The 16,384-nt window shown below is 43.2% G+C and overlaps 1 protein-coding gene across 2 annotated transcripts in view; it reads right to left on the bottom strand.

Moving 5' to 3' along the window:
• Positions 1-5,929: 5,929 nt before the first annotated feature.
• Positions 5,930-16,384, bottom strand: part of TRPC5 (transient receptor potential cation channel subfamily C member 5) — a 103,731-nt gene continuing 93,276 nt past the window's right edge. The window contains exons 10-12 of one of the 2 annotated variants that reach the window (XM_032702099.1): positions 14,667-14,756; positions 13,199-13,977; positions 5,930-7,211 (exon numbers count right to left, since the gene is read on the bottom strand). In XM_032702099.1, coding sequence (XP_032557990.1) covers positions 13,243-13,977; positions 14,667-14,756 — 825 coding nt within the window. In that variant the 3' untranslated portion in view covers positions 5,930-7,211; positions 13,199-13,242. Of the gene's footprint in view, positions 13,978-14,666; positions 14,757-16,384 lie in introns of both variants that reach the window. The other variant, XM_032702098.1, reaches the window with a different exon arrangement.

Below are 16,384 nucleotides of genomic sequence, written 5' to 3'. Positions count from 1 at the left end.
GCAATTAGTTATCCCACAGCCTGGACCGAAGAAATGTGGTTATGTGGGATAAGGCTGCTCCAGCCCTCTATGAAATGGTAGCAAAAGCTTTCAGTATGAGAGTGGAGTAATTCCTGGTAATTGCAATTTTTTCCCCTTTAAACTTGTGGAATCTGCCTGATTTATAAACAGGCACAATGTAGTTGGCCCTCAAATAGCATTCTAGTCCTGTCCAGGAAAGAGATGTTATCAGAGCTATGACAACTTGTCCAGCATGTCCTGGTAAGTGACTATAAAGTGAGTATGAGAAACTGTCTGAAACCAGCAGAAACTGTAGGTGGTGGCGATTCTTAACCTCCTTTCTTGTTCCTGAAGCTCGTACAGCCGTAGCCGCCGTCAGCTGCAGTGTGAGAATAAGGAGTGTCAGGATGGGTTTATGGCAGGGCATGGAGAGGAGCCTCAAGGGCCAGAAGAAACTCTGACTTTCTATGAGATTGAAGGAGAGAATGATGCTGCTTTTCCTACCTTGCCAGTAAGTTGTGACCAAAGGATATAAAAATGTGTAGCCCTGTCCTGGCCTAACAAACAGGGGCACAAGTGCAGGTTGTGTTGGCTCAGTGCCAGAGGCCCTGAAGAACAACCTTAACTTGCACATGAGCTCAGCATTTCCATCTCTGAGCCCGACTCTGAAAGCTACGGCTGCCAGATCTTGTAGGGGATTTGAGTCTTCCAAATCCAAACACAGCCTGCCCTGGGTAAGGAGATGAATTCAGGAGCTTCAGACAGTGGCACAATTGCCATTTCACAAAATTTAATTCAACTGTCTGGGCCCATCCTGACTTTTTAAAATAAATTTTCCCTTGTGCATAGCTAAGTGGTGGTGAAAAGGGGATTAACTGCAGAACTAGGAGGGGAAAGAATTATATTTCCTTCAGCATCCCTTTTAAGTAAAAAAACAGGGAGAAAAGTCACTTCCTTACAGTTTTGTCTTGAATTCATGAAGCACTTTTGGAGTTGACACTGTTTCCATATAACTCCTGAGACTTTCCCCTCCTCCCTGCCCTTCCCTAAGATAATGTAACCCTTTAGTGGGAGGGTTGCAAGCTCAGCTTTTGGTTTGTCTCCTCTGATTTCTGATTGCTGTACATTTAACTTGGCAACTTAATGATGGCTTTTCAAGATGGAGCAACCAGGTAAAAAGCCAAAGCATGATGAAAATTACCCCTGAATAGCTAATTTGAGTATGAGCTGCTATTTTATTTAAAACAAAACTTGCACACAAAATTATGTATAGAGTAATTGGTGGCCTTTGTATTTCTGCTTCTGCCTCTAGAGGAGCACTTGACTTGCATGGGACATTTTTTGAGAAGATATCACAGTATGCATTTTATGAACATTAAAGCAGCACAGACTTAAGTACAGTGTCCATGCTGGAGTCATGAAGTGTGTTTCCACCTCAACCACAGCTGTGCCATCTGTCATATCTCAAACAACTGCTGTCAAGCATTGAAGGGAATATCTTCCACTTTCAGGCTTTAGCTATGAATAATGCCTCCTTTCTTCCACTGTCACTGAGACAGCCTTGCTTTTTTCTACACAAATGGTTATCACATTAAAGTACTGGTGTTTTATCTTCTGGTACTAGTTTATGTCTGAGAGTCAACTTTTTTAAATTAGGAAAACTGACTGATAATTTGGGTACAGAGTCCTGATTTTGGTATGGTTTTGCTTACCCATCTAAGACCTGGATTATTCAGCATTAGCCAGGGCTATCATGGCCTTGTTGGCCACTTTAATGTAATTTTTATGGATATCATTGATGTAATATGTCTTATTTATGGATTTGATATATGTTTTTGCCAGGGCTGTTAAACCTTAAAATCAGCTTTTTTAACTAGCAAGTGTGGGCTGTGGGGAACAGTTAGCAGTGTGTCCTGGAGCTGGTTGATGACTGCTCTCCCTGAATCAGGAAATGGCACCTCTTTATTAACCACAAAAGAGCTTAGAATGGTACAGAAATCAAGGTGAATGCCAGAGTGTTTTATTTCAATACTGTTTTCCAGAGTTGGGTTGCAATACAGTAGCTCTGCATCACTTGACTGAAACAGCTTCCAAAACAGCTACAGTTCTACCTAAAACACAGCTCACCTGCTTTGTACTTCAGTCATTTCTTCAGCATCTACCCTCTACTAACAGTACTCCTAGTTTTAGGGTTGAGTGTTCCAGTGGCTAATCAGCCCTTTCAGAGTCTGTAAGATAATTCACATCAAAATGACACCAAGTTCGGGGGGGTTGCTTTGAGAGGTGATTTTTTTGGGGAGGGGGGGGTTGTGTTTGTCTGTGGGTCCCAAGATGCAGTATCAGGGTCTTTTTTTTTTTGTGTGTGTGTGTGGTTTTTTGTGGGGTTTTTTGGGTTTTTTTGTGGGGAATCCAGTGTCAGCCTGGTCATCTTCCAAACCTGTTTAGTTTGGCATACATTTGATAGTTGCTGTTACAGTTTGGTACCAGACCAATGTTCTGGGTTTTTCATTTCCAGCAGAATTGCTGTGAATCAGAGTATTGGCATATAACTTAAAGCCATAACCATATTTTACCTTTTAATTAGAAGGATGAAAAAATCCATGAGTATTGATTTCTACTTGGAATGATCTTTTTCTTTCACATCAATGTGTTTATATTTTTGTTTTCATTCTTTATTGGGATTCTTGAAGCATGTTACCTAATAATAAATGTTTAAAGCAAGAATTTGATCCTGGAATGTGTTTGGGTTTGTTTTTTTTTTTTTTTTTTCATTTTTCTTTATTTTTTGTAGATGACTTTTCAGCCTTGAAAAGGGAAACAGAAGAATCATGCAGCTAAATTTGCATTAGTCGTACTTGTCACCTCCTTTATTTCACTGAGGTTTTTATAGATGAAAGACAGGGGCTCAAATTAAATTAACACCTGAAGGCTGTGCAGTAAGGCTTCATGAACTGGCAGTGCCATGGACTGCTGTCCTTAGATGTGAGCACTTCTGGTTTCGTGGCTGTTAAAACCAGCCTTAGATCCAAGCCTTTTCCTTAGCAAGGGGATGAGGAACATGGCCTCGAGCTGGGCCAGGGAAGGCTCAGGTTGGACAGCAGGAGCAGTTTCTTCACAGAAGGGGTTGTTAGACACTGGAAGGGGCTGCCCAGGGAGGTGGTGGAGTCCCCATCCCTGGAGGTGTCCAAGGAAGGCCTGGCCCTGGCACTCAGTGCTCTGGGTGGGGGACAAGGTGGGGGTCAGGCACAGGTTGGACTCGATGGTCTTGGAGGTTTTTCCAACTTCAGTGATGCTGGGATTCTTCTGAATCTGCAGGATAAGAAAAGCAGTACTTATGTTTTGGGATGTGAGTTTCTTGTGGTTTTAAGTATTTCAGTATCTCTGAAGTGCTGCAAGTCTTACTGCCCTCAGAAGGAGCAGACTCCAGTGTGACTGCATTTGCCTCTGTGATGCCAGACACCAGAGTGCCAGTGTTGTCTGAACACCACTCACCACACAGTTAGGTAAAAGCCTGATGTTTTGGCAGAGGTGCTGATCTTGCAGCAAAGGCCATGCCCAACCTGTGCCCGTCGCAGTCAGGCTGTGAGTGCTGCCCTGCACTCTGCAGCCAGAGCAGCACCAGTCCTACCTTAACAGCCACTGCATCACTGCTCTTGGGCAGCCTTTCTGATGTCTTTTGAATTGCAAAATCCATCTGTTATTGAAGATAATGATTATAAATACTGTAGAGACAGACCACGCTGACTCTGCCTGCCAGCAGCGTTTGCCCACTGGGTTATCGCTTGCTAGAGCTCGTGTGCTGTTTTCCCCTTGCTCATATAACCAAACCAATTTCTACAGCAAGTTGTTTTTCTAGCTCAGTTGGGCTTTTTTACACTCCCAGCTTCCATTTCTCTCTGCAGTGCTGCTGGCTACCTTTTTATTTTATAAAATTACACCATCAAAGGCTACATTATGTATAGAAGATATTCCTCCAGAGCCAGACTTCCAAGTAACTGCATTTTTTCATGAGGAAAATAAAACTGTTTAACCAGGACTTTATAGCTTCGAAGTAAGATCAGAGATTAATTTTTGGAGGGCAGGCCTGTCTCTAGCAGCTGCTACTCAAGATCAAGTCCCTGCTGCTCACCAGATTTCCCAGGCAGCTGAGTGTGAGTTGCAGCACACAGGGAATGGCTCAGCCAGTACGAGCCACAGGCTCAGAGCACTGCTTGCAGCCTGCTCCTCTCTGCAAGTGGGGTGATCTGCTGCACAAGGAACAGATGCCCGAGGTGTGACAGGGTGGCTTTATGTGTTAGGCTCAGTTTATGGCAATACTTTTATTACAGATGGTAAATCTTGCCCTCCCTGGGGCAGGTGAACTTTTTGCCACTAGCTTTGCAGTGCTGGGGTTTACCCCAGATAAGTGTGGCTGTGATAGCTGCTTGACTTGGTTGTGCTAGAGAAAAAAAGAGTCTTTTCAGAGAAAGTGGAATATCCTCTAATGGACCATCTAACTCCCTCTATGTATTTTTCCTGTTCCCTACCCTCCCTATTTGCATTTTCCAATCAAACGTAAACCTGTGGGGTTTGACTCTTTTAAAACCAGTACTTTGTTAATATTTGTCGTAGCTGAAAGCAAAAAAAATGTTTATTTTGATGTTTGTGATCGTTATGTGAATGTGTGATTTGTATAACTTTTCAGGAAGTGCAAGTAAGAGGAGATGAAATACACTGCAAAGCTTCTTCATAGAATGGGTCAGGATGGAAGGGACCACAGTGGGTTATCTGGTCCCACCTCCCTGCTCAGGCAGGGTCATCCCAGAGCACATTGCACAGGATTGCATCCAGAGGGTTCTGGAATATCTCCAGTGAGAGAGACTCCACAACCTCTCTGGGCAATCTGTTCCAGTGCTCAGTCCCCCTGTCTCCCACATCCCTGGTGAGCTCTGGTGTTCTCTGCTGCAGCACATCTGTCTGCTCTGCACGGGCACAGAGCAGGGGGAAGCCATTGACATGTGAAGTTCAGTACCTGCTTCTGCTGTAGGAAGCACAATTGTGAATTCACAGTGCCTTAACTTTGAACTTCTGGCCTTTCTGATGCGAGTGGGAATGTGCCCACCTAACTTCAGAAAGTCCCTGTCTGTTAAAAAAAAAAAAAGGGTAGTAGCCTTTAGTCTTTGTGTGGGTGTTTAAAACTCTGTAGCCATAGATCACTGTGCTGCTGGGTTCTGCTGCAGCTTTTGCCGTGGACAGTGTTTGTTTCTCTGTGTGTTAACATTGTCTCCCTTGTGCAGGAATCTTCTGCATTCCAAGGAAAGGGATATTGCCATTGTTTAACTTGGGGAAACTCTTGTTTCACTGGAGGCTTGACCAAAAGACTCTGGTGGTTGATGGAAACCTTTTGAAACGTATCTCCAGTGCTTCAATGAGATCTGCTTGGAGGACAGCTTTCCATAAGCAAATTATGTTAATACAGTTAGAAGTTGTTGCTTAATGACTCTCTTATGCTATTAGCTATATTGCTGTATATTCCAGTGTGGCCCATGTAGTTGTGCTGGTCTAAGGATATCTTCGGGGAGGAAATTAAAATGAAATTACACTTACTTAGACTTCTTTGTACAGGAGTAATTGCATTCAGGCAACGCACTTTATTTACCAACACTTGTAGTGGTTTGCTCTTTTCTTTTGTAGCCAGGATATAATTAATATTTTGGGCTTGTTTGGGGGTTTTTTCCCCAGCTAGGTGTTGTCTAATTCTTGCCCATAAGCACTTGCTCAGATTTGGATGACCAACTGCACAGGAGGTAAGCAGGACTGTGTCATGCCTTTTTTAATGAAAATACCAATAAAGTCTTTATAGAGAGCCCTTAAGTGCTCCTCTGACCACTGAGAGCCCTTGAGAAGTCTGCTCTGCACACATTTTTAAAAAACTATAAAATGTCAGATCTGTTGCTGTTCATAAATGTTTATTATCAATAGGCAGCTGGAAATGTTACATCTTGAAAAGGTAGAAACACCTTGATTTTCAATAGGCTTACATTTTTGGGAAAAAATTAAATGCCTTTTTTTTTTTTCCAGTTTACAGTTAAGCTAAAAATACACATAAAATAAATAATTTTATCTATTATGTACATTGTTTCATTTTGTACAGGTTATACGAGGGTATGACATGGATTCTGCACTACAGATGGAAGAGATGCAAGTAGAAAAGTACATAAAACTAAGCATTTGTTTTTGCTTTTTGCTCTTGCCCTTTTCTCCCCCTTTTCTCCAGAGGTGGCTATTACCACTTAACTGGCAAATGCTGAGGTCGCCACTCTGTCTTTACATACACAGATTTTTACATCTAATAGCTCTTTTGCCTGGAAAAAGCTTTAGTTTTTGACCAAAACTAAAGAAGAAGGAGAGGAGGAAAAAAAAAGCCTCACCTTTTTTATCCCGTGAAGTAAAATGGCATTTTAAAATCTGCTCCGCTGTGAAGCCGTTTCTGTGGTAGCTTTTTTTGAAATGAACATTTGATATTAAAATTTGATTTCTTAAAAAACCGTTTTTAGAGTCAGCCCGGTCTCTGGGGCTCACCAGATAGAAAATAGAGTACTTAAGCATCTGCTACTGTCTTTTGCTTCTCAAAGATCCTTAGCCCTCTAGTTCCCAGACCCACCTCATTAACACATTCAGTAGTTTTTTTAAATAACTGTACAATACCCAAAAAATAGCTAGACCAAAAAGTGCCCCCTTGCTGCAAAACAACTTTATAGTCCAAAGGCATCTCTCTCTGTTGGCTGAAGGTATCACAGTGTTCTGTTGGCTAACGTGCTGAAAGGCCAGCTCCTTGACAGATCACATCTTAGTCCTAAGCACAGCATCTCTTCTGGCTTAGGAGCTACTGCTGAGATGGAAGTGCTTTAAATGGGAAAGGAAAATTAAAAAGTCCCCCAAATAACTCAAAAAAGCCATGCTGGCAGAGGACAGGGTAGGCAGGGGGAACGGGCTGCACTGGGGCCTGGAGTTGGTGAGTATTGATTAAGGGTCTGTCAGATGGCCCTGCCTGGGCAGGAGGGTTGGACTGGATCATCTCCAGAGGTCCCTTCCAACCCAAACCATTCTGTGATTCTGTTTGTGAGGAAGGAACTGCAGGATCAGTCTGGCTGTTAAAATTGCAAGTGGTTTGAGCTCTATTAGGAGGTTCTATTGCTCTTATGGCTGGGGGTTGGTTTTGCTTTGCACACCTTAAAAAAAAAAGAGCAGGTAAAAGTATTTCCATGGAGCACAAAATACTGTCAAACATTTGGAAGATAAGGATCAAACAAAAAGTAGTTGGTCTGGGTGGAGGCAGTTACGTGAATAGTACAGAAATTACTTGTTCGTAAAAATGGCCTGAAATGGGGAAAGAGTGTGAAAATGAAATTTAATCAAATTACAGATATTTAGGAAATATGCTGATGTGGCTAGCCCAGCGTGGTCCCCACCTCCTCCAGAAAAATCCAGTAAGGGAGGGACTTTATAGCTCTTTCAAGTTACACATTCACTGCAAACTGGGAACAGTTTATTTTAGATGCTTCTCCAGTGAATGGATTTATTATCCACTGTAGTCTCACTGATTCCAATTAATTTTACCATGACATGAATTAGAATGTCTGATGCTTCCAGCACACCTGGGAAGGTGTGACCAGCCATCTCACCTGCCTCAGCTGGGGATACAGTGCTGGAGGGCCCAGAGAGTCCCTCTTGGGAAGGAGAGGTCCTTGCAGTCCATCCACCCCAAAACCAACTCCAGGGAGTTCTTAGTTAAGTAACAACTTTCATTAATTCTAGGCATCCCTGGTGGTTCAGATATTTTTGCTTATTTTTAGCCATTCTGTGTGTGGAATTGCAACAGAGGTGGGAGGAGGTTCCTGTTTCTTTGGAGATCAGCCTTTGAGCCTCTGCAGAGCTTTCTCACAGACATGTCTGAGGGACAGGACGAGTTAACTTGTTGAAGGAGAACTCAACCAGGAGTTAAACCAAAACTGAACCTCTTCCTGATTAACTGGAATATGCTATTCTTTGGGATTTTGGCCTTTTGGAAAGAAAAGTAGCAATACCAAAGCAAAGCTGAGAAGTCCCCAGGGAAGCAGAACATACGCTCAATGGTGTAAGAGCAGCAGGTGCCTGAAAACCCAGCAGTCAGATCCTTGCTAATACCATTAGTAACTGTCCAGATATCTTTGCTTTGTAAGATATCTTACACCATTAGTAATGTCCAGATAGCCAGTGCACATTACCTGCAACTCCTCATATTCCTGGAATGGAGCTTAGAATGCTCACAGTGCCCTTACTCTGCCAGTCAAATCTTGGAGCTCCTGCTGCTCAAACCTCACACCTTTATCCTGAGTAAGCACTGAAGAAAATAAATTGTACAGAGAAATCTGGGGGGAAAGCCCCTTTGTAGGGATGCAGGAGACATTCTCCTGCTGTCCAGGATGGTTCCTCCAGCAGCACTGTGTTGGCCACACTCTGCTACCTGAGGTCGGGGTCCAGGAGCTGCCTTTACCCTCTCTTGGGGCAGAACATGCAGCAGAGCCACCCTGCTCCAGTGACACCAGTCACACCCATGTGACTTGCTGCCCTTGCCAGTGATAGGTTGAAAAGTGACTACTATGGAGATGGTGATGTGGTGAAATTTTCCTAAAGCCCTGTTCCAGTATCCTGGTGTGCATGTGCATCAGTGCTGGACCTGTGGAACCTTCCCATGCTTAGAAGTCTGTTGCACCAACCAATTTTAACCTCCTTAGAAGGTAAGGGTTTATGTTTATATTTGTACATTATTATATTTATTTAAATATTTTTAATATTTACAGTGGCTGTTTCTGCTAAAAATCATGTTACATGGACTGTTGGAAAAAGGATGAAACACAAATACATGAAGGTGACATTAAGGGTGAGACATAAATAACAAAAGCAAGGGTGTCAGAATTTAGGCTTCCAGGGTATGCTGTTCCTGCTCTCTGTCTACTGCAGAAGTCCCCTAAATTCCCTTCATGGGAAACCATGCTAGTTCCCTACATGGAAAACTATCCTAACGGACATACAGTTAACTCCTAACCTGAATTCGTTGTAAGAAAATAAAAGTACATACTAGCACTACGAATATTAACTACTTGCTGTATATAGCGCCTTTAATTTGAAGATCTGAAAGTGCTTATAAATAATGAACTAACCCCCCCTGCGAGGTAGGTAAGTGTTATTATCCCTATTTTACAGATGGGGAAACTGAGGCATTGGAGAGGCCGAGTGACTTGCCCAAGGTCACGGGTGAGGCGGTGGCAGAGCGGGGAGCAGAGCTCAGCTCACCCTGCTCCCCCCAGCTCTGCCCACTGCCCTCTGCGGGGTCACAGGTACAGGTACAGAGTATTTACATATATACCAGTGAGTGAGGGATGTACCAATGCAGGTACCCAAATAATCTGCACAGATGTGCCAGTGAATGTCTTGTTCCTGAAGCAATTTATATGATCTCTCACCTGAGTACAAACATCTCACAATTCTACTTGATATTCTTAACCCTGGATGGTATTTGTTGACTTTTTAATTGCTGATGATCCCCATCCCTGGAAATGCTCAAGGCCAGGTTGGATGGGGCTCAGAGCAACCTGGTCTAGTGAAAGGTGTCCATGCCCATGGCAGGGGAGTTGGAACAAGAAGAACTTTAAGGTCCCTTCCAACCCAAACAGCTCCGTGATTCTATGACCGTTTGCAGGTGTGCTGCTTTAAAAAGCCAGTGAAAATGACACTGGGCTGGGAGATGAGAAAAAATGCAACTTCAAGAGCAAGAAACCTAAGGAAGGGCAAGTGGTTGAGATCTCTATTATTCCTAATTCCAAATTCTTTGCATGTATTTATGGATTAGTCTTGAAGCCCAGAGAATAAAGGCCAAGTGTGTACAGTTGGAGCTCAGCTGTGTAAGGTCTTGAACCCAAGCCAAGGAAAAGTTTAACTCCTCACAGGAGAAACTCGATGTCCCCTTGGCTCCTACCCTGCTTCTTGCAGGGACAGCACAGTGGTTGTTCACTGAGAATAACTTTCACTAAAACGTGTTTTCTTTTTCAGCAATTGAAAATGGAAGAATGCTGGTGAAATCTCAAATACTGTAACTGCAAGTGAATTAACCAAAACCGGGGTTGGTTTTTTCAATCAAATGTGTTTTGCAGAAGATACTTCAATTTCCCTCCCCTGAAGCTCCTGTTTTAGCAAAATAATAATTCATCAGCTGCTATGAAGTCTATTGCTACCGCTGGGGATGCATAGATGCAATCACAGAGAATTTTGCCTTTTGGGGGACCAATTTGACAGTTTGCAAACTCCTGGACACATGCATTAATCACAGCCAAATCAAATATTTGTGTTAAATTAAAGTCAGCTCAGACTCCCTCATAGCTGGGAGCAAGGAAGGATCTGAGTCATGAAACAAACCCCGGGGGAGCCCCAGCTGAGCAGCCATGTGATGTACCTTCCCCCTTTAGCACAGCATTACAAGGGGTTTTGCAGACAGTTTTATCCCTCCTGACACCTGCCCTTTCAGGCCACAGCAGGAGAACATGACTCACACAGTTTGCATGGAAGGGATTTTTACGTTTTTGGGGGCAGCACTGCAGAGTTAATTACGTTTCGTTTTGTTGTCTGTACCTGTTAATGCAATGCTGTGTTTAAATGACACAATATCATCATCACCAGTAGCAGTGTGCTTGTTCTTAAGACTTTCCACTGTCCAAGGACACAAACTCTGTTTCTGGCACAGCCTCAAGCCCATTTGGTGTAATCTGCATAACTGTACTTGAATTGTTTTCATTCTTACTCCTTACACAGGAAATACCAAATATATTTGCTGGCCCCATGTCAAGTAGACTTCACAGATCTGCAGGGTGGTTAGGTGAGGCATCAAAGGATTCAAAGCCTTTCCTTCATGCCCCTGCAGCAGCTCCTGCTAATGTTCATCTTTATAGAAATGTCCTTGGTTTGGTTTATTGAACTGTGGGGCTTTAAGTGTGAGCTGCTCTATTACTTTTGGTGGGTTCTCACTGCAGCCTTCCTGCACTGATGGATTTGCTTCTAAGAGACAGGAGTGCTGGATTTCCTCACAGAATGATCACCAAGCTGTTCCTGACCCTTGAATTTTGCAAGTCTCCTTGTGTAGCACAAATGTCACTTTGCTCAGCCTTCCATGAAGGAAGAGGAGATGCAGTTTTCAAAGACAACTCTAACCCTGCAATTAGCATGAAAGCCTGAAATCTGTTGATACAAAATGCCTTTCGCTCTGCCTTTAGCTAACACATCTAGAGGCTTAAATATTTTGGGTTTTACGCTGCCTGCTGTTAACAAGACTGGGGTCATTTTACTCTAGGAATACAGAAACATTTTTGAGTCTCTGCTCCTAGTTGCTGATTTTTCTTGACAGCAGGGCTGTATTGTATTTTGAGGTCTGTATTGGAAACTTCCATGAGTCCAGTGTGTTGGCACCTGCAGCTCTGCTTCAGGAACTGGCTGCATCATTCACATTCCTGCCTGATTTCTGTGCTCCGTTGGGCCCGTTACATGAAGCTGCACAGGTGCCCAAAGGAAAAACCCAACAAGGTGGTTTTCCTTCACAAAAGAAGGGAGCCAGGTTTAAAACCTGGGCAGAGTATCCAGCTGCAGGTGTCCCAGCAACCCTTATCCCTCTCCTCCCCATCCTCCATGCTGCCACAAGAGCTGCTAGTGCCCCTTGCTGATAAAATCTGACCCACTGCAGTGGCAGGAGTAGATTTTCCAGCATTATGCTTTTCCAAGGGCAATTCACAGCTCAGTTCACAGATGAGGTGATTTTTGGCAGCTGCCCTTGGGAAATGCTGCAGCTCACATACCCTCTCCTGGGAACACAGCCCTGCATGAGGGCAAGAACAAAGCCATTCCTGAGCTCCTCCTCAGGACTTGGTTCCTCCAAGAAAGCAGCTGACTAATAACAGCTCTGAAGTGGTGGTAAGTGTTTCTTAGCAACACTGCAGAAGAAAGTTCAAGTATCACATTGTTAAAAATAAAATTAAAAAACCCAAAAACTAAAAATCACTGTTAAGAATTCAACCATTTTGCCCTTGATGAGGTTGTCTTCTCCCCGCTCTGATGCTCCTTGGAACTAAAGTAGTGACAGTGGTAAGCCACAGACACTACCACTACCACAGCTGGGGAGATAAAAGATGCTACCTACTGCCACACTCCTTTTTGCTGCACCTCAGAAAAGGAGCTGCAGAGCCATTCCGTGCTGCTGATGCAGTTTGAGCCTCTACTACTTAGGCTGCTTTTGAGAAATGCAGCTCAGGGGCCCAGGGAAGATGATCCCTCTTAGCACTTGCCATACATGGGGAGAATGGTTTTCTCCCTGAAGCCTGACATCCATCAGAGATACAGCAAAAAGTGAATGCAGTGGTGGAAATAAGATTAGGAATTGCAAAACAAGGGCAAGGCTTAGAGCTGGGTTTTGGTTCAGCCAAACTACACTGAGGTTTGTATTTCAAGCAGCTACGGCTGGTTTGGGGTCAGTTCATCTACACAGAAGCTGGTAGCAAAGCCAGGTGCTGGTTCCCACTGTCAGCCTAACTGGAAGGTCTTTCTGCTCCCTAAAAGGCAAATTAGGCAAATAAGCAAATAATAACATGTTCCAGCTGGATGATCAAAGGGGTCTCATATTCAATAACAATTTACAATATTAATGTAATGACCTGAAAAAACATGCACAGCCAAAAGAACCAGAAGTCATATTGCTTAAAGGAAACAAAGAACAGGCTATAAGTTGAAACCCTTTTTAAAAAGATTTTAAATGTGGTTCTCATCCTCCTGCTCACCAGCTGGTCACGTTGATGAGGAAAACTGAGCAGGACGCAGAGCCAACGGTGATGGACAGCAGGGAAACCCACCTGTGGTGGAATGATGGTGGGACCACTGGAGAAATCCTTTCCTCAGCCACCAGTGCATCTGAAGTCTGTGGGGTTTGAAGACTAAGACTACATCTGAAGGGATTCCTGTGGTTTATAGTGACCTTATAAATGGTGAAACCTTTAGTTTAGTATTAGCGAGTGTAAAAAAATAAATTAAAAAATGTGCAGATGGTTATAAAATGGGCTAACATAAGTGTGTTTACACTTTTTTTTCACCTGTGGACAGAAAGGGAACAGTAATGCTGAATCAGATGAGAGCAAACAATTACCAATTCTTGGGTAGGTTTTCCAGTGAGTGTTAAGATAGTTTTACTTAGAGCCGAGTGGTAACGTGATCCTCCTGTCCATCTTTCCACTGGTTTATGAACAAGTCACAGGCCTCTCCCCAGGAATCAAACACGTCCTCTGATGAGTCTATAAGTTTGGAATTAGAGGAACAAATACTGGAAGCACAGTGAAGGGAGCTGGCACAAACCACAGGACATTCCTTGCTCTGTCCTGTGAGTCTTGTGTTCCCACTGTAGGCCACCTCATTGAGGTTAATTTCACTTCTGGAACAATTCTCTTCTCTCTCTCTGTCAATCTGAGAATATTTAATGTCTTTCCACATGTAGTGTGGCTGAATAATTCCATCTGAAATAGTGTACATGGGTTCTGAACTAGGTTCAGGTACGTGTCCATTCATCTTGGAGAAGAGCAGGCCCAGTCTCTTGAAGGATTCCTTCTTGGAGCTGGAGAGTCTCTGAACTCTGTTTCCGTTTCGGACAAAGGAGCGCTTACTGATCCCATTGCTTTTTGGCTTCTCTTCCACAATATCGATCCCAGACATGGTTTTAATCAGAGCAGATACATTGAAGTCCTTTTTTTTGTTGGCTACATTGAAAGACACGCTCTTGGCTCTGGATTTTTCTCCAGCACCGTCCTCATTTGTTTCATCCTTCTGGGACACCTCTGTGCTGCTGGTTGAATAACTCCTCCTCTGGGGCTTTCTGTTTCCTAAGAGGTCAAGAACCTCATAGCGAAAACTTGAGATGTCCTGTTTTAATTCCTAAGGCATGAGGAGAAACAAGTTACTCTCAGCAGCTTTATCTGACGTGAATGGCCACGTTCCCTCGGGAGAGCTGGTCAGTTGTGTCAGTGGCTGATATCAAATCACACTTACAGGAACACCACATACACAAACAATAATGTCTTGGTAAGCCAGGGAATTGGACACCTCACAAGGTCTTTGTCACCAAAGGCTGGGGGGACTTGGTCTCATTGGTCAACCTCCTCTGCCCACCCCGATCCCCCAAAATGTCAAATAAGACAGTTAGAGAAGAGGGAAGGCTGCTGAAATGCAGAAATATGGCAGGAATCCTGTTTAGCTGATAGGCCCAACTTGAATTTTGTTAATGAGTGTTAATATTCATTAAGCCCAACTCATTCTTTGGCTCTGTCTGCATTAGGATTAGGAACACGATGTTGACACAAATCACATATACTTCATTCCTACCCTTTTCTAATGCTTTTGTTGAAATAACATATTGTATATTAAAATCTGGGAGGTGATCATATGAGAAGACACTCAATAATATTCTCTGCTCAAAATCCCCCACACGCCTATTAGATATATTCCCAGCTCCAGTCATAGTCCTATTTCCACACATTACAAATCATCTTAATAATTTAGTGCAAACTCTGTAAGTGGCTATTTGAATTAATATAATAAATTATTACTGAGGGATAATAAATTACCTTGAAATTTTCTTCAGTTAAGCCTTCGTTGGTTTTGGAAGTCCTTATCATTGCTGCAACATATCTTTTCACAAGATTTCTTATTACTTCCTGGAATAGGAAACAATCCAAGTGATTCAACTGCTGGCTCAGCCCAAACTGTTCTTACTGTATTTCCCTGAGCTCTTACAAACAGCAGCTGTCCTGGCTCTGCTGGCTAAACCCAAAATCACTCACCATTAGAAACAGAATGCTTCCTTTTCAACAGAGCAAACCTTGGGAAAGGTTGATATACCTTCCATCTTGGATGCTCAGTTGCTGGCTACAGGTTAAGGAGGTGTTTTGTCCTGGGGTTTGTATATGTAAAAATTTGGAGAAAAAAAATTCTTGTTGTTCTTCGATGTGCTCAAGCCATTTGATCTCAGCTGCTGGAAGTTTTTACAATCACCGATCTCGTGTGTATATTTTGTGTATCCTGACAGGCTAAATTTGGCATTTGAAGATGTTTATAAAGTATTTGAAAGCCATGGAGGGCATGTTGGCAGCAAATGATGTGAAAAGCAGCCAGGACCCCATAGTGCAATGGGCATTCACCTCAAAGCACATCTGCCAGCTGCCTCTGTTTTCCCCAAAGGCAGGTCAGAAACTCCCTTCAAGGTGGCTGCAGTGTCAGTGGGCGGCACTGGAAGGACTGAATCACACCCTCAGTGACTTCTCCAGGGGCTCTCCCTCCCCTATGTTACCTGGGATGTTGGCTACACTCCATGTTTTTGGTTGGATGAGCTCCCTTTTGCTCTCTTCATGTACCTCCCTGATGGCTTTACTGAGGCAAAGTGGTACTTTGAGCTTGAACATTTACCTGGGCCAGCCAACATACACCAAGGCTCTCTGTGTATGTTCCATGGACAAACCTGCCCTTCATTTCCCCCACTTCATAAACAGGGATAACAAGTCTGAGCGACACCAAGCATGAAGATGGTTTTGCTGGGAGGTTTTTAAGAAATCCCACTGTTGCTACCCATAAGCTGTGCTCTGAAGTCAGAAAGCATCTGTTGTCAGAGGTGACTAATTATGTTAACAATCAACTTCAGATAAAAGTACTCTTCAAAAGGTAGGAGATGTCTTAAGTAAGACAAATTACCAGTCTTTTGGCAGTAGAGCCTAATGTACCACCTAACATTCTGCAGAATTTTTTTTCCTTCCAGCATGCTGGCATAATACATCCCACTGAATTCAAGGTCTGAAGCTGGTGTTTTTAATAAAGTTTCATCCATTTGTAGGATGGCTTTAATGAGTCCTTGATGACAGGCAGGCTGAGAATAAACAAAACCAGCAAGATTCAACAAAGAAACCATTCCTTCTTTCTGAGCCATCCAAACCAAAAGAAAATCCCAAACACTGTTTGAGTGAGGGATGCTTTACAAAAAAGAGCAGGAGAGGAACAATTCAAGAGTGTAAAAATGCACAGAAACAGTTTTAATTGAGAGGGCAACAGGGATGTCACCTTTGCTTCAGCAGCCAGACTGATACCTGGCAAGTTTTCCACTGCTCAAGGGGGCTGAAAGGTAAGCAGAGATTTACTGAACCATCTACCTCCAGTGAGGAAATGTTTTAATCTGTGATAAGCAAAATCCTCTTAGAGGACCTACACTTATCAAAATATATTCTAGAAGCAAGCAAGAACTGAAGTGTTAGAAAATGAGCAGGAAGAAAGAAACAGCGAGTAAAAACTGTACATG

The sequence above is a fragment of the Chiroxiphia lanceolata genome, chromosome 14 (assembly GCF_009829145.1).
Source record: "Chiroxiphia lanceolata isolate bChiLan1 chromosome 14, bChiLan1.pri, whole genome shotgun sequence".
Classification (NCBI taxonomy): domain Eukaryota; kingdom Metazoa; phylum Chordata; class Aves; order Passeriformes; family Pipridae; genus Chiroxiphia; species Chiroxiphia lanceolata.
The sequence above is the reverse complement of the archived record's forward strand: the minus strand, read 5'-3'. Positions and strand labels throughout refer to the sequence as shown.